This window comes from Rattus norvegicus, chromosome 1 (assembly GCF_036323735.1).
Source record: "Rattus norvegicus strain BN/NHsdMcwi chromosome 1, GRCr8, whole genome shotgun sequence".
Classification (NCBI taxonomy): Eukaryota; Metazoa; Chordata; class Mammalia; order Rodentia; family Muridae; genus Rattus; species Rattus norvegicus.
In genome coordinates, this window is record NC_086019.1 from 245,202,966 (window position 1) to 245,220,807 (window position 17,842).

The 17,842-nt window shown below is 45.4% G+C and overlaps 1 protein-coding gene and 1 long non-coding RNA gene across 6 annotated transcripts in view; one reads left to right on the forward strand and one right to left on the reverse strand.

Annotated features, from left to right (window-relative positions):
• Positions 1-17,842, reverse strand: part of Myof (myoferlin) — a 148,660-nt gene that overhangs the window by 116,857 nt on the left and 13,961 nt on the right. For all 5 annotated transcript variants that reach the window (NM_001354115.1, XM_006231325.5, XM_063265126.1 and 2 more), the window contains exons 2-3: positions 9,197-9,252; positions 7,612-7,703 (exon numbers count right to left, since the gene is read on the reverse strand). In NM_001354115.1, coding sequence (NP_001341044.1) covers positions 7,612-7,703; positions 9,197-9,252 — 148 coding nt within the window. The remainder of the gene's footprint in view (positions 1-7,611; positions 7,704-9,196; positions 9,253-17,842) is intronic.
• Positions 347-9,980, forward strand: LOC100911555 (uncharacterized). The gene is made up of 3 exons (XR_005499665.2): positions 347-2,392; positions 2,684-3,274; positions 9,553-9,980. It is a non-coding gene; the product is annotated as an uncharacterized LOC100911555 (long non-coding RNA).

A 17,842-nucleotide genomic window follows, 5' to 3' on the forward strand; every position in this document is an offset into this window, starting at 1 on the left:
GTGTGCACACACATGCGTGCTGACATACTATGTGTGCACACACATGCCTACATACTGTATGTGTATTCATGCATGCTTACATACTATGTGTGTGCACACACGTGTGCTTACATACTGTGTGTGTGCGCACACGGAGTGCTTACATACTGTGTGTGCACACACATGCCTACATACTCTGTGTGTGTGTGTGTGTGTGTGTACATGCATGCTTGCATACTTGTGTTTACTAGGCCATCCTCTCACCCTCTCAGCTTGAGAGTGTGTGTGCACATACTCACATACACATAGAAGGAAAACAAACCTCAGAGACGCTGGGCTCTGTAAATGAGGATTTTAGTGATCCCCAGTTAATTCCATCCATTTCCACTTAAAGGAGCTGGGTGACCCTAGTGATTTGCTGAACCTCTTGAGCCATATTTCTCTCATTTGTCAATTGAGGATATGACTGTCTGACTGGGTTGTTACAAAGATTAAAAGCAGTTACATGTGGGATAGCTGTACCCTAACCCCTAGATTTCTGAAGCCCCACAAAAACAGAGATTGCATTGTTTGTCAGGAAATTAGCCTTTCTCTAATTACATCAGATGTGCCCCAGCTAGCTTTCACTGAGGAAGTACTGTAGTTCCCATTGTAAAGATGAAGGAACTTCTCAAGAGTTACCCAACCAGTGATTGGCCAAATGAAATCCCAGAAAAGGGATCAGGCAGCTGGCCCCTTGCATTTTCTTATGCAAGAACTTGGTAATTTTCCTTTTTGGTGTATGACTCCACTTTCCAATATCTCCTTCTTATGCACAATATAGCAAACCAGAGCCTTGCCCAGAGGGAAAAGAACACTGGAAACACAGGTTCTTGCAGACATAATTACAGTCGTTCTGTCACAGACATCGTCTTTTTCATTCTCCAGCAGCCCTATTTGGCTCCTGTTTATAAATTCTCATCTCTGCTGCCCACACCCTCCTCCATCTTTCCTAACCTACAGACTGGAGTTCCACAGCCTTCCACCATCCATATCTGGTGACAATGCCGTCAGGGTCAATCACTATTCTTCTCTCCCTGTCTTCTGTGGGTCTCCCCCTTCTTGACTCCACAGCTTACTGGCATCTCTAGAACCCCACCTGCATCTCTCTGACTCTGGGAGAGAGCCAGAATCTACCTGGGACCCTTTCCCTGCGCTGTGCTAAAATGCGTAGCTGGCTCGAGTGACTCCCTCCCTCTCTCAGGACCACAGCACGATGTCGGGAGCATCTGATATCTGAAAACTACAGCCCACCTGTGTTGTGCACAGGTTGTTAATTGTGTTGGGTGGGAGAGTAAACATAGACCCTGTAACAATGTCTTCCCTTAAGCAGATCCACTAAACTATGGGTACTTTAAGGCTGAGGATCCTGATGCTGGAAGACAGCAAGCAACTTGCCCTAGGCCACTCCCTGATACCTGAGAGCTGGGTTTTTAACTAGCCTCACTTTGTCTCCAGAATATCAGCAGTTAGCATCCATCCTCTTGCCTTCCTGAGAGCCCAGTCTTCAGTTCTACATCTCTTCAAAAGAGCACCACCTTTCTGAGGGTGCTGTGTCCCTTGTGGTTGAACTGTCCAGAGCCTTTTGTAGCCGAAACCAACTCATCTGAGAACTGCTCCAGAGAGCTGATGTGGATGGATTCTTCACAAGTGATCCGCTAGTGGTCTGTCATGACAGTCACAAGGTGACTGTAGATGTTAAATGGCACCCATGTAGGAGTATCATAAACACACTTGTTAACTCATTCCTTCAACAAACGTTGAGAGCCCTATGCATGCCAGGCACTGTTACACTGTTCATGCTATAACATCGATCAAGATGCATGTGGAGTCCGCAGTCTAGCACAAGGGAGAAGTAAACAAATAACTTATACAAGAGCCTTGAAGATGAAGCAGAGTGCCAAGCTAAACACAGCACCTGTGGGCAACAACATATGCTGAGTTCTTAGACTTGGCCTAATATCTTCTTTCTCACATCATTCCTAGGCTCATTAAGAGCTTTATAGAACAGTGTACCAATATGGTGAGAGGCCTGGTGCCCATGCTACGGCTCGGGGGATCTGAAGTGCTAAGGACCAACGACAAGACGTCACATTTGCAATGTAAGGGAAAGAGCATCCCAGGCACAGTGGGCAGATGTAGAATCCCTGCCTGGTGCCATCTCCCCCCTGAGCTTCTTGTTCTAATGTGCATGGGTGTGTACATGCATGTGTACATGTATGTGTGCATGCACATGCACATCCGAAGACCTAGAAATCTCTCTCATTCCTGCCCATCCAGGAGCCCCGGGCATTGTTTTATAGGAACTCCAGTGGATGACAAGGACCAGGGTCTTCAAAGTCTCTGAGCCTTGAGTCTCCTCTGCTCTCCTAAGGTCAGTATGAAGATTAAATAAAATGTGAAACTGTCTTTGAACACACTTTGGCCCGTGCAGTGTAGGAACAGAAGTGACTTATTATCTAGCAGTACTAAAAAAAAAAGAGAGAGAGAGAGAGAGAGATTTCTTTTAAGAAAAGCCCAGGTAAGGCACAGGATTACTACATTGAGAGTGTTGTTTTTGTTGTTGTCGTTGTTGTTTTGTTGTTTCTTATAATTACAGAGAAAACCTGCTTCCATTTTAGCAAAGAATGAATTCATCACTCTACCTACGGTCTTGTTCCAACAGGTCAGAGGCTTCCAGAGTAACAAAAATGTCAAGACATTAAGTCCGGATGTAAATGACCTGACTCCCTCTCAGGCTTGCTGAGTGAACCTGAGCAGGTTCAAACCGCTTTGAAGAAGAGCCCCTGGCTTATTGGGTTTCTGACTGCGGGTACCGGGGCTAGCCAAGACTCTCCCCCAAGTCCTTAACAAGTGAGCTCATCGCTTGTGTGTAGAGGGAACTATCTTTTGTCTGGACAAATCCTTCCACTCCCACATCTCCAAATGGACTTCTAAAAATACCCATTCACGTGTCTCCTCTAAGCAGGAGGCCTTCCGCTCCTCTTCCACCCTCATTCAATCTGAATGGCTAGTCAGATGACCGATGAACCACCGACAGAGGCCATGTAAAACAACCAACAGGTTCCCAGCCTGGAGCAATTTCCCTGCAGCTGCTGAGTCAAAGCCCAGCAGGCAAGGCTGATCCCTGTGGGTGTGGCCACCTCACACAGGCCAGCCCAGCAGCCTGGCACTGTTTGCTGACAGGCCCTAAGCAATGGAACAGCAGAAGCCAAGTGGGAACTTGTGTTTGGACTGCCAGTGTCCATGGCAACAGGTAAGTCAGTCCAGAGAACATTCTCAAACTGGTAGAAAAACCTCAGCCCCGCCTTGAAAAGCCATTCCTCCTTGGGCAGCCAGTAGATCCCTGAGGCCATATCTCTAGCAGACAAACCAAACACGCAGATACTTTGTACAAATAGACAGTTTATTCCCAGGTGGCTTTTACCCCTAAAATGTACAGGTAATTTGACTGGCATAGATTCGGATTGGTGGAAATGTCTAGAGAGCTAAAGTTTCTGTATTGTCTCCAAGGTATGCTCTTAGTAGAGAAAGTACGGGAACATCGGAGACATACCCTCTGCTCCAAGCTAAGCTGACTCGGGTCAGACTTTCAGGACAGTAGTAAGTAAGTGTACAGAGAAATCTTTAGGGCAGAAAGCTGATCTCATTAAAAATATTTGCTCCCATGATGCGGCCAAAGAGCCTAAAATTCTTTTTGTTCATTTTTTCAGTGAGTAAAACTTAGTGTGTCTGGGATGGTGACATGTGCTGGTGAGTTTTATGTCAACTTGACGCAAGCTAGAGTCATCTGAAAGGACTCAATTGATTTTAAAAAAAAAAATCTGGCTATAGGACATTTTCTTAACTAGTAATTGATAGGGAAGGACCCAGCCTTTTGTGGGTAGGGCCATCCCTAGGCTGGTGGTCCTGGGTTCTATAAGAAAGCAGGCTGAGCAAGACATGAGAAGCAAGCCAGTAAGCAGCACCCCTCCATGGCCCCAGCATCATCTCCCACCTCCAGGTTCTTGCCCTTTGTGAGTTCCTGCCTTTACTGCTTTTGAAGAAGAGCTGTTATACGGAACTGTTAAGTGAAATGCAGCCTTTCCTCCAAGTTACTTTCCATTAATGTGTCTCGTCACAGCGATAGTGACCCTAACAAAGACAACCCTGAGGCTCCTACCACCCATTTACCACTGATTAGCTGAGGTTTTCAGATAGCACCTGATGCAGGACCTTGAAGGACATGGAGCTACAGGCCAGGTGAGTTTCTCTGAAGAAAAGAACTAGCAGAAAATACACTGCCTAACTGGAAGGGACAGGCTGAGTGGGTATCCCATGGGAGCCCTGGAATGGGAGGACACACAGGCTGAGTGGGTATCCCATGGGAGCCCTAGAATGGGAGGACACTTGGTGCCTTAGTCAGTGGTGGAAAGAAGGGGAGAGAGATGAAAGAGTGATGAGGACCAGCTTCATGTTTTGCCTAGTTTCTGCTCACATGAGCACCAGAAATAAGAGCAACATATCTCAGCCACAGTCTGGAGATATAGTTCAGGGGGTAGAGTGCTTGCCTAGCATGTATTAAATCTGGATTCAATCCCTAGCATGGCATAAGCCTGGCCATGGTGGTACACGCCTCTTATCCTAGCACTTGGGAGATGAAGGAAGAAGGGTAAGAACTTGACAATCAATCTTGGTTACAGAGGGGGTTGCAGAAGCCCTCTAGGAAAGGCTATGGCAAGCAAGTGACCCACCATTTTGCATTGACTGCAATGGGTGAGCTCTGGAGAGGCACCGTCCCAGAGACTTCATCCCAGGATTGCTTCTCACTGCTGATATGCCTTTCCTGCTACTATTACATAGCCTAATGAGTCCTGGGCATTAGCTCACCCTATTGGGGAAATTTCTTGCAATTCAACATGAAGAAGAATTTTCATGAATTAATGCTACATGGATTAATAACTTTATAGAATTCCTGGTTTGGTTCAAATAATTTTAGGAAGAAAGTTTAATGGTTTTGTTGTTTTGCCAGAAAGATGTAATAAAGTTAGAATCAAGAATAGAATATGCCCCCTCCTCATAGAATAGTAAGTAAAGGCTTCATAATAAAGAATACGATGAGCTTTCTTTCATAAATTACACTAAGAAGAGAGATAGGCTCAGAACAATTTGTGATCAAGAAAAAAAACATTCATTCTAGGTCAGGTCCAAGGATGAGGCCTCAGGTGTGCACTATGATAAAGCCAGGCCATGTGAAACCGTTGCTCTGAACTTATAATGAGCTTAAAGAATAAAACACTGCTTTGAACTTACTATCGACATCCTTCTGTAACTCCCCTTTCGTGTAGCATTCTATCTGTGAGGTAATTTTACAAAGAACTTTTGTCTAAAAAGATATAAATTGCTAGAGAAGAAATAAAGTGTGGCTTTTGGGGCTCTGTTCAATCCACCAAATTGTGTGTGTGTGTGTGTGTGTGTGTGTGTGTGTGTGTGTGTGTGTGTGTATACACATGTACAGTTAAAAGTTAAAAGAGTTCTAAACTTTTCACTGGGCATTCTTGCCAGTCCCAGATAATTAAGTTTTGTTCTGCTCTAGTACTGACCCTGTTGCTTTCTGCAAGGCCTCTATCGGCTGCTATCAGCATGACCCCAGTCACCAGTGCCATACCCCTTTTCTCTGCCTGCCTTGGCTAAACTCTGATGTCAAATATGGTTCTTGACAAGGGATTAGAGGTTAACCTGGACTACATGAGCTCCTGTCTCAACAAAACAAAAACCAAGGATGAAGAGAAGGCTCAGCAGATAAAGGTGCGTTCTGCTAAGCCTGATTGCTTGAGTTGGATCCCTCATACTCATGAGGCAGAAGGAAAGCTCAAACTACTGAAAAATGCCCCTTAGCCCTCATACAGTGACATACCATGCTGTCCCCAACCCTTGCAATAAACAGTTGTTATGAACCTGTATTGAGCAAGATATGAGAATTCCAAAATGTAGGTAGGTCTGCTTATAACAAAGGTAAGTCCTTTGTTCCGACTAGAGAAAAGAATGTAGAGATCCAGAGAGACTGCACAACCACTCTACAGAAACGCACAAACACAAAAGAGTCCTACAGAATGCAGATTGGATTCCATAGGCCGTGCAAGCACTATCCTGATGATTTAGGGCACATTGCTCCCATGCTGAAGTGACGCCATCTCAGATATGCTGGATTAAAACAGTAGGATTAACTTCTCTGCTTTCATTCACATTTTGCTAGTGTAGCCACTAGAAAATGTTGTGGGGCATGAGAGCGAGCCCTCTAACAATTCCTAATGGGGGGGGGGGTCTTGTCTAGAACACTGAAAAATGTCTCCATTTGTGGAGAGAGGAGCACAAGGAAGAGAAGAGTGAATACACAGCTCGTGACAGTGAGAGGCTACTGTGGGGCTCTGCTAACCACTTCCCCAGGACGTTGAATTATGGGAACCAAAACTCTCTTCTGGAGGTTGGGGCACAAGATTACTCTTCACATAATGGCTCAAAACTATGATGTGCAACATAACCTTAAAAGGTTAGATTCCAGCTGGGTGTGGTGGTGCACCCCTATAATGCTAGCACTTGGGAAGTTCAAAGACATCTTACCCCACACAGCAAGTTTGAGGCCAGTTTGAATTACCTGAGACCCTGCCTCCAAAGCAAACAAATAAAATATGACATTAATTTTTAGTTTGTAAGTGAGTAGAACCAGACCATTCTAGAATATATAATTTAATAAATAATTTAAATAAAACTTTTAGTCACAAGGGGCATGAGTAAGTGGTAGAATACTTACCCATAATTCTAGGGCTGGAGAAATGGTCAGTGGGTAAGGTGCTTGGTACACAAGCATGAGTCTGGATCACCAGTACTCATATAAAAAGTCAGGATTTGTGGTACAGTGTAACCCTAATGCTCAGGGTCAGATACAAGTGGATTCCGGGGCTCACTGGTCAGCTTGCCTTGTCTAACCAAACCAGAAAGCCCAAGATTTAGTGAGAACCACTGCTATAATAATAATAATAATAATAATAATAATAATAATAATAATAATACCACACATACACGTAATACATACACCACACATACACACACTACACATACATACACTACACATACATATGGCCACACACTACACAGTACACATATACACAATACACACATAAACACACATATGCACACTACACATACACACTATACATGCATACTACACACACATACTATACAGTACACACACACACACACACACACACACATTCTAGCAAAGCACACACAAGCAAAGAAAAGATCTTTGTTATACCTAATGTAGCTGCAACTCAGATAAATGACTAGAGGTAAGGGCAAAGAAGGTGTGAGATCAACAGACTTGTGATGGCTGAGTGTTGAACACCGTATAGTCCTGCAGGGAAGTTCTGTGGTTGAATAGCCACATCTGACGTGGCTCATGAAGGGGTAAGAGCATAGGGGCATGGAAGCCCTAGTATATTAAAAGTACTGCAGATATGTCAATAAAAATGTTATAATGTGCAATTAAACAATACAAATAATAGTAAGATGATATATAAAATGTTTTTAAAAAGTTCTCTGGGAGCAACTTACTTATTTTGTCCAATCGTCTCAAAATCTTTGACAACAATCACCAGGGAAGATGAAGAGTCCAGTGGTATCCCCCTCAAGTCAAATTCCAAAATCTGTTCACAGAAAGGTTGCGGAAACGAAAAGGACATTAAAGAGAATGGAGGACACACTGGACAGTAATCTTCACTAACACCCCTTTAAATTACTAAATTCCGTAGTTCGGATGGTGAGAAGTAGATAGAGATCCAGGGAGCCAGTGGGCCATTCCTGGCTTCGCATTTTCTAGATCTTGGGGCTATAGTTGGGTCACCAAACCTCTGACTCATAGTCAGAAAAATGAACTGATGCCTACCAAGCTTTGGGAAAATACTTCCTTCAGTGGTTATTTTTAAGCCCTGCTCTTCTTGTACATTGCTGTTGGATGGTAATGAACAACTGGAACCCCATCTTCTAAGATGCATTTCCTTGTAAATCCTACGGTGGCCAGTGCTCCTATCCAGTTGTTGTTGTTTCTCGGATTCTTGCTCTAACTCGGTAACTTGTTTTCTAGCAAGAGATGCAAAAAGAGATAACAAAGCATCTGGGATGCCTTTGATTGATTGGGTGATCAATGGGTTACTCAAAGTGAGCAACCTGTTAAGCCACCTCGTATGGCTTTGGAGTAGAAGAAGTTAGGCTCACAGTTCTTATGAGAACGCATCCACCAATGCCAAAGACCATGGCAATGGCATTTCACTGAGGTTTGGGTTCAACTACACAAGAGCAGGTAAAATGTTCACTTGGTCGTTACATTTGTAAAATAGAGGGGGAGAGGCACACATTGGGAATAAGATGGACTAAGGTGGGTAGTGCCCTCAGGGGACAGCACACCTCTCCCCTTGGGTCCTGAAGATTGAGAGGTATGTCCAACCCAGAAGGGATAGAAGTCTGCAAATGTGTTTTTGCTTTGTTTTAGCCTTGGAGTTCCATGCTAGGTGTCAGGGGTGCACAGCAATGCTCAAAGGGCCTCATAGGTCTTAGGGTCCAATTGACTGTGCTGGGAGTTATAGGGAGCAAACTTCCTCACAGCCTGCAGAGCAGCAGAGTTTCCCACGGAGGCCCCAAGAGGCTCCACAGCACCCCTCATTGATGATCAGATGTGGCCCCACGTTAAAAGAGGCTGGCAGAGGGAAGGATTTAGGATGGGCGAAAGGGAAGTCGCCCTCGGATGACTCAGGGAGAACAACAAAGACATTGCTCTGGTCCAAGGATGTTTAGCCCAGCAGTTGAAAGAAACAATGGGTCTGGTCATCAAAAAATTAGTCAGACTTGGAAAATCCCACTCTGTGGGTTGAATGAAACATTCGGTCTATCTGTAGAAACACTGAACTCTGAGCCACTTATAAAAATAGACGTGAAGTCAACAGTGTGAGTGGTGTGTGTGTATGTGTGTATGTGTGTGTGTGTGTGTGTGTGTGTGTTTATGGGGGGAGGGGTCAATCTAAAGAAGCTAACATGATTTCCCTTCAGTAAAGTATTACACAGCCATGAAAATACTTTTGAGTTGAATGACAGGAATACATGTGTAGTGTATAATTGTAAGAAGAAATAGCAGCGATGAGGTCACCTCATTCCAGACAGGGTTGAGTTCATTATCAACTTTCTTTGTTTTCTTTTTCTCATCTGCAAATCAGAAAAAGAAAAAGCAAGAGATTCAATCAACTAGAAATAATTAAAGATAGTCTACCATCCATTTGGTTCCCCTAAAAACCATTCCTCAGAGCCTCCTATGCCAACCATTAACCCCTTTGTCTGCCAGCTATGGGGGACACCCGAGTCAGTTTTACACAGGGATCTCAAAACATTTCCCCCACCTTAAGATCTACATGGAGATAAGGGATAAGGATCCAACATCCTGGAAGTGCCTTTCTGCTCCCTTCTCTCTCATGCAGGCTTCTGACTGGCATCTCCATCTTGTTGCAGAAAGAATCCAAGGGGACTGACCTTTGAGGCCATTTTACAGATGAGCATACTGAGGATGCAACATGGGCAATGCGCTCACCTGTGGCCTGATGGAAGCCTGAGATTTCAACTCTGAAGCCCTCTTTGCTCCGAAGTTGCTAAGACAACACCATGGCTTAGCAGTTAAGCTAGGCTCCCTCCCAAAGCCTCACCCACACCCCCATCCAGAGAGGATTTCTGTCTAGCACCAGTGGAAAACATGGAGGTTCCCTTCACTCCAGGACCTTCTTGTGAAACCTAAGATCTTTTTTCTCTGTGTCTGAGCCTGGACAGTCCATCTACCTGGAGAAGAAGACAGATAAATCCAGCCAGTGCCTACAGTTTTCTTCCACTCCCTGTCCCTGTCTTCTAATACTTACCAAAATAAAAGCTTGCCTTTGACCACCGTACGCATTGAAAACGTTCACCTCATCCCCGGTAAGCAGTGTATCTTTTACTACTGTCATCTCTCCCTTTATGTCTGAGGTAAATGAGGTTATACAACATATTCACAGTCACCCAGTCAATATGTGGAGGGGTTCTGGTTTGAATGCAGACAGGGGCACATTGGCAGCCACACTTCGAGTCATGCCTGACCATTGCTTTTGCTCAGCTGCTGAGGAATGTGGGAGGTGGTGGGTTTTGCTCAGCTGCCTGCCACATCTCTTCTCCCAGCACACAGTCTGCTTGGGGGAGGACGAACTACCTCATTCTTCCAAGACCTCAGCATAGCAACGCTGTGAGTCATGGCCCTCACTCTGCTAAGCATTAACTTTTCCGATGGAGTGGGCATCACATGATCCAACTGGCTTTCTTTTCTAAGCTTCCCTCCTAGAGCAAGAGAATTAATGGGAGAAGTGACCGGGCAGCTCAGGCTAAGGCACCAGCAATGAGCTTCTAAGTTTGGGTACCAGAAAAGATCCCACAGAGAAAGAAGAGGCAGAGTCAAGGTTGGCTGACAAGGTGGAATTGAAGGAAAGCTCACTTGGAGAAGTGACCATGGGGCAGGGAGGCCAGCTTGGGGACAGGAATCAGTCACATCTGGGGACTCTGCACAGCACAGTTGTCTGAGGCGAAGGTCCATGGAAGGAGGTAAAGGCTGTGTGGGAAGGTTATGGCCAGACACAATGCAAAGCCTTGGATTCCATGCTAAAGTTTATTTAGCTGATACCAGCCGATGAAGGAGATGAGATGTTAGAAGCCAGCCTTAAGGCCTTTCAGAAGTTAGTAATCGGCCAAGGAAAACCCAAAACACCCAACGCACGCTGCTGGGCACGGGATCCAGGCAGATGCGGAGAACAATGGGTACTCAGTGAATCCAAACAGAAGGTGGCTGACCACAGCCCAGGTGGAGCTGTTCACCTGGAACTCCAGTAGATTCCAGGCTGCTCACATGACCCACATGCTGAAGGCCTCACCTTGGGGTCGGGGATGAGGCTCCGTGAGAGTCAGGCAATGTTGAGCATTTACAGAGTCCTTTCATGAACTCTACCGAAGATCGCAGAGCTAGCAAGAAGTCCTCTAGCCAGGCCTAGTCTGGTTCAAAGACCTTATATTTAAGCCATGTTCTCTCCTAACTTCCCAGCAAACCAGGAAAGAGGAAAGAGTGAGCATCAGCTCCTCCCTTTCTGGAGAAACTCAGCTTGATCACTCTTGAGGAAGAGGAGGTCCTGATTTGTATCAGAAGGTAAACACATTGTATTTCATCAAAATCCTACTCTCACACATAAACACATCAGTCCAAATAAGAAAAGAAAAGAAAAAAAAAAGAAGCAGAAAAATATTTTTTTATCAGGCAGAAATTTATCCTATTCTATAGTGTATTTTACCTCCTTTCTTCCTATCAAAGGTCAGAGTTGCAGGCTCTAGACATCAGATTAAATGACCGGAAGTGCCCTCTCTTGTCTCCCTATCACCTACGTCGGTAGGCTGCCACCTCTGTAGTTATTAAGATAACGGTTCCTTCCTTTGGAAAGGAACTAAGCACTTTCATCCCAGAACAAAACAACGGACTCAAAAGCAGAACACTCTGGACCGTGGCTCAAGGCATTCTTAAGGACGTTTCCTGTTTTCTGATTAGTGGAGCCTGCCCCTGGCTCAGTTCTGAAAGGCTCAAGCAGTGTGCCAGCCTCAGTGCCAGAGAACTAGACACCCCTGTCTGTTTTCACAGAATAATTCTTTTGCTGGGCACTGGTCCTACCTTGTCAGACCCTGTGGTTAACCCTGTGTGGGTGTGTCTGTGAGGAATTCGCTTACTAAGTTCAATGATATAGGAAGACCTAGACATCTAGAAGCATTCCAACGTGTATAAAGTGGAGAAATCTGGCAAATAAGCAACATTAATTTCCCAAGTGTTTGACCATGGATGTGTCATGGCTGCCTCAAATTCCTGTCACTTAACTTGGCCTGCTGAGGTTGTGATCTAAAATATAAAATACACCCTTTCTCCTCTGTGATGCTTTTTGTCAGGATATATGGTAACAGAAATGAAAACAGGCAAACAGAAAACAGGTAACAGCATACAAGGCCTGAGAGACTCCCATACTCAAGACTGAGCAGCTTGCTCCAGCTGTGCGGAGGCCAGCTGTGCCGTGTACATGGCCTTTACATTTTACAGTCAGTTGGCTCTGGGTAGAGAAGACTTACTTTCTCTACTAGTTTCTGTTTTGGAGTACAGTCCAGAGACAGCCAACCCATCATGGTCACCAGAGGTGGTTGGTCACACTGCTTCTGCAGTCAGGAAGCAGAAGAAAAATAAATGGATGCTGGCGCTTGCCCTCATTTCCCTTTTAAGTCATTCTGGAGCTACACGTATGGAGTAACACCATCCACATTTAGTGTGAGTGTTCTCTCCTCAATTAACCCAGTCTAGGAAACCCCTCACAGTTATACCCAGAGGCTTATTCCTAGGTAATTCTAGATTCAGTCAAGTTCCATCACACTGTTCATTGTGTAGGTGGGCCTCATCTAGACACTTCAAAGTTCTGAAAGGAGATCTGAAGTTTCCCAGAGAAATTCTACCTCAAGATACAACAGAAACCCTGAGCCTGAGTTTCCAGCACTTCCTTCCCTACAGACTTCCGCTCAGCAGCGCTGTCACCCTGTGTCGAGCTTCATACCTGTTAGTACATAAGCACATAAGAACTGTCTCTGCTCTTTTTCTATACACGCACACACACACATACACATACATGCACGCATGCACATGCATGTACATGTACACACAGAAGTACATACACATGGGGACCACACAGGCACACACATACAAACAGTCACATACATGCACACAGAAATACACACAGGGCATGCAAGCACACATGTATACACACACAGGCACACAAACACATAGACACACATACACATACAAGCTCATACATCCCTCAACATCCTATTGTTTTTACAGAGAACCTGACCTACTAATAACTAATAATAGTCATTGTTCTTAATAATAGTATTGACAATGGTAAGAGGTTTTTTTTCTAAACACTTTCAAATGTACGTCTCAGCGACCCTAAAAGTCCTGCAGAGAAAGGACAGTTGTCAGCCAACTCTTCCTACAGACTTTCAAGTCTCAGAGTGTTATCTTGAGTTCCTTGAGGCCTTAGGTTTGATCCCAGTACTGCATAAACCAAGCTTGGTGATACACGTATGACATCTCAGTACTCAAGAGGTGGAGACACAAGGATCAGAAGTTCAAAGTCACCCTTGGCTACAGAACAAGTTCAAGACCAGCCTGGCTGCATGAGGTCCTTTCTCACAAATGACAGCAACAAAAGAATTATGGGGCTGGTGAGATGGCTCAGCAGTTAAGAGCCCTTGCTACTCTTGAAGATGACCAGGGCTCTGTTCCTAGCACCTACAACCATCTGCAACTCTAGTTCCAGGGTATCTGGTAGTCTTTTCTGGGCTCCTCAGGCATCAGGCACACACATGGCACACAAACATACATGCTTTCAGTCAAACACACATATGTATACGATAAAAACAATTAAATCTAAAAACACAAACAAAAAACAGAAAAGAAAAAATTTCTTAGGTTTGGCCCTGAATCTAAACTTGTCCCATGCATAAGTTTCCAGGTTCTTGGTCCAATGCCCATTTCGCCTGAGAAATGACCAGCCATGGATAAATTCATCCCCCACCTTGCTAAAACCTGTCCAGAGCTTTCAAGCCTTTATATGTAACTAACAACATTAACTTTTCAGAACTGGTCATTACTACCACCATTTGCCTGATTTCATCTTAACAACTCTCAAAGGCTAATTCTATGATGATCACCAGGTATAAGACGTCACACAGCAAGCCAACGTTGGACCTGGCATTCTAACCGAGCAGTTAAAACACAGCTCCAGTTCCCAAAAGCAGAGGATTCTTGCAGAGGACCTGAATTTCATGTCCACCACACACCAGTTCTCAGGGGCTCTCCCTCTCCTTCTCCGCACCCTCTCCCACACAAATAATCAAAATCAATCTTAAAAGAATATGACTCCTTGACGGTTATGATATAACTTATTAGTACTGCCATTCAGGTGTCCCCCACAGAGTGCTTGTTACTTAGTAGCTTCTCTATGGTTTGAGAGACTAGACTTCTTGAGTATGCACAAGTGTGTGGGGTTAGTTTAATGATACGAAAAGAGCAGGAACGTGAAGTCTTCAGTGCTGAATCTAAGCACTGAGCACGTAGCAGCCTTTAGACTGTTTCTTATTAGGAGAGTAGCACACTGTTTTTGCCTTCCCCCAGGGCGTTCCCGGGCCTCAGCGCTCTAAGGGACAGGAAGTGCCTAGTGAAGCAAGGGACAGCCCTGGTGGAATAACTCCTTCATAGCTCCATTCCAGATGTCAGTGGCCATTCAGGGGAACTGGTACACAGCAGTGACTATCCTGATTGCCAGCCAGACTGGCAGCCACAAGAATAGGGTAATCCCACAAGGACCAGGGGCCAGAGTTGTCCGTAGGGGTGAAAAAGGAGACTCCTCAGTCCCCAGGAGTTAAAGGGAATCCTGGTGAGCTACCCAGAACTCTGGAGGCATGCCTGACTTTTAAATTCCAAAGTCTGACTGCCCCAGTGCTTCAGAGAGATGTTGTCAAACAAGTTTAAAGAGCCGTGCATGGGCCAAACAGCAACCACTCTACAAGAGAAGCCGCTTTTGTGTGTTTTGAGGTAACACGGACACAGGAACAGCCCAGGCCAAAGCAGGCTGGGCTCCTGCCCCTCCTTCTGCATCCCCTGACCCACTGGCCTTTTGGCTTTCAAGTTCCTAAATAAAAGAGTAGTCCTCCAAGGAACTTTTGATAAAGTCTGAAAGATTCACAAAAGTCCCCTACTTAAAGCCAACCCTGGGAATGGTATCTAGGCTGATTTTATATACGAGTTTCCACCATGTGTGGGCACTTTAGATATACCCATGCCTAACCTAACCACTGGGGAACGAGTGTGTCCACTTTACAGATGTAGGAATGGGTACCCATTTTACAGATATAGGAATGCAAGCAGGCGAAGTTAATTGACTTGCCCAAGACTTCCTGAAGGGAAAAGGGTAGGACAGTCTTTTGCCCCAAGTTAGCCTCATTTCCTAGCCTGAGTTCTTAGAGGCCACTATAAACTAAGGAATCACGCAATCGGTGGCTTTTTCAAGTCTTCCCAGACGAATGCCCTGCTTCTTCCAACTCCATCTAGATGTCCCCACTAGGAAGTCCTGGTACCTAATATTCAGGAACACTAGCTTTCATGTATAGGGTTATAATCTGCCAGATACTCTGGTAAGGCTGGCTAGAGGTTACCTATCTTTTTTTTAATTTTAATTTTAAATTTAATTTTAAGTTTTTTGAGATAGAGTCTCGTGTCCAGACTGACCACAAACTTGATTTATAGCCAGAGGTGACCTTGAGGTCATTCTGCCTCAACCACCTACACTGTAGGATTACCTGTATGCCTTTAGGCAGAAATTAGGCAGGGCCTCCTTCGTGCTAAATAAGTACTCTACAAACACACACACACACACACACACACACACACACACACACACACACACACACACACACACACGGCTGACCTATTCTCCTTACCCTCATTTCAAGGCACAAGAAAGTTAACCAGTTTATCCAAGTACTTTATTCACCCACTAGTAAGAAACAATGGTAGAATTTGAATACAGCTGTTTCAGCTCTTGGAACACTCTGACTAGTGAATATCTGAGGCACAGTTTGCTAGAGAGTGAATCCAGACTGGTCCTCAGCAAAGTCAACCGAAGACATGATTCTTAGGACCCCTTAGAGCCTCCTTAAAAATGGGGATTCAAGGGGTTGGGGATTTAGCTCAGTGGTAGAGCGCTTGCCTAGGAAGCTCAAGGCCCTGGGTTCGGTCCCCAGCTCCAAAAAAAAAAAAAAAAGAAGCAAAAAAAATGGGGATTCAAAAGCTCACCACACACGGAGGCGGCAAGGATCCAGTGAAAGAGTAAAACTGTGCCTAAGACCAAGGGGCTGTTCCTGTGATTTGGAATTAGTAATTGCTTCTACCAGCTGGTCCCTACCCAAGGCATTGTATCAAAAAGAAGTCAATAACCCCAGAAGGGAATTTCTGAAAATGAAAGTAAAGCAAAGTAAAAATTGTGACCATCAGATCCTGTTACTCCCAGGAGGAAAAAAATGGCTGAAATTTACCCGCAGCCTCAGGCACCATGTTCCACAATAGGCTATCTCTCACCCCACAAGTACTCTATCTCTTTAAGGAGAGAATCATCATTGGCAAGAGTTTTAATACATTCTCAGCCCTCCCTCTAATGGTGCAGTTGACTCTGGCCTCTAGCTCCTGATTAGGCTGGTTCTTGGCTACAGATCTGAGGAAGGACGGAGGCGGGGGGTTGTCAGGGGTGGTGGTGGGCTGCTCTTGGTCAGTGGAGCCTAGGAGGGATCAGAGGGTAGAATTAAAGTTCGAGAGTCCATGTGGAAGAGAGTCGTGCTCTGAGCTGAGGGGATGGTGATGACTATGACCCCAGAGGCAAGTCCAGGTTCTGTTCCTTCTCTGCCTCTTCCTGCCTGCATGGCTTTGTTTTTCCTCCATCTCACTGAGGTGCACATTGGCACCTACACAACAGATGTAACTGTTCCCCAAGCAGCTCCTGGGGACGTGAACATCAGGTTACACCACGCTTACGAAATGACTTCGGGCATGTAAATGTTTGGGGGACAGGCTTCTTCTTCTCCAAGGCATGTTACTCAGACATTGTCACGGGGTCAGAAGTGTCCAGACCAAAGGCACCAGGGTCCAGGGTCTAAACCCAGTAGGGTAAGAAACCCAAAGGCTGAATTTCCCAAGGTGGTTCATGCTTTTCCTCCCAGAAACTCGAGACATGAAGGCAGGGTGATCTCTGTGTGTTAGAAGCCAAGATGGTCTACATAGTAGACAGCCAGGGCTGCATAGTGAGGCTCTTTTAAACAACAATAACAAAAAAGACCAAGAAATTAAAAAAAAAATCAGACACCTCTGTGCCAAATCAGACTGAGGAGGAGAAAACTGAGCTGGGAATGAATAGTTTCCATGGGGCTCCCTCAGGCCCGGAATGCCTAGAGTGTTATAGCTCTTAGAAGAGAAGGGAGAAGGTTTGGGCAGCCTGAATGGTGCAGGCAGCTGAGGTCCCAGGTCCCTTGTCAGTATGGAGACAATAACAGCGGCAGAGTTAGAGGTGGAGGTAGCATGAACTTGACCAGTCAGGGTCCAAGATCCAGAGGCGAATGTTTTGGGAGAGAGAACTCTTCCCCAAGTGTTATAGCTCAATAAAGACGGACCCTCTCAGACGGTGCTCCTCGGGGAAATAACTTCTGTGCTTTATTCCTTATGGACAGGGACTATATAAACCTTGAGCTGTGGGACGGGATTTAGAGGGTAGATGTTTCCCATTGGCTGAGTCTGAGATGTTGATGATGCTCCATTTGCATGGTGAAGGGCTCACTTAAGTAACTGACTGCCCATGGTGGGGTGTCATGGTTATGTGTTGCACAGCAAGTACCAGAGACAGGTGGGGAGCAGCTCCACTCCTGCCAGTCTCAGATCTCTGAGATTCTCAGAGCTCACTCAGCCTTGCCAGTTCTTATGCCCGACGGCTGGCACGGCCTACCTGCCCTACACCATACTCCTTTGGAAGAGATAAGAGTGCCCAGAGGGCCGTGGGCAGGAGAGTGTCAGGCACAGGCAGACATTGCTGAGATAACAGTCAGCTCTGCCTAGGAAACAGAAGGATGGCCTCAGCAGGGGATAGTGTGGTGATAGAACCCA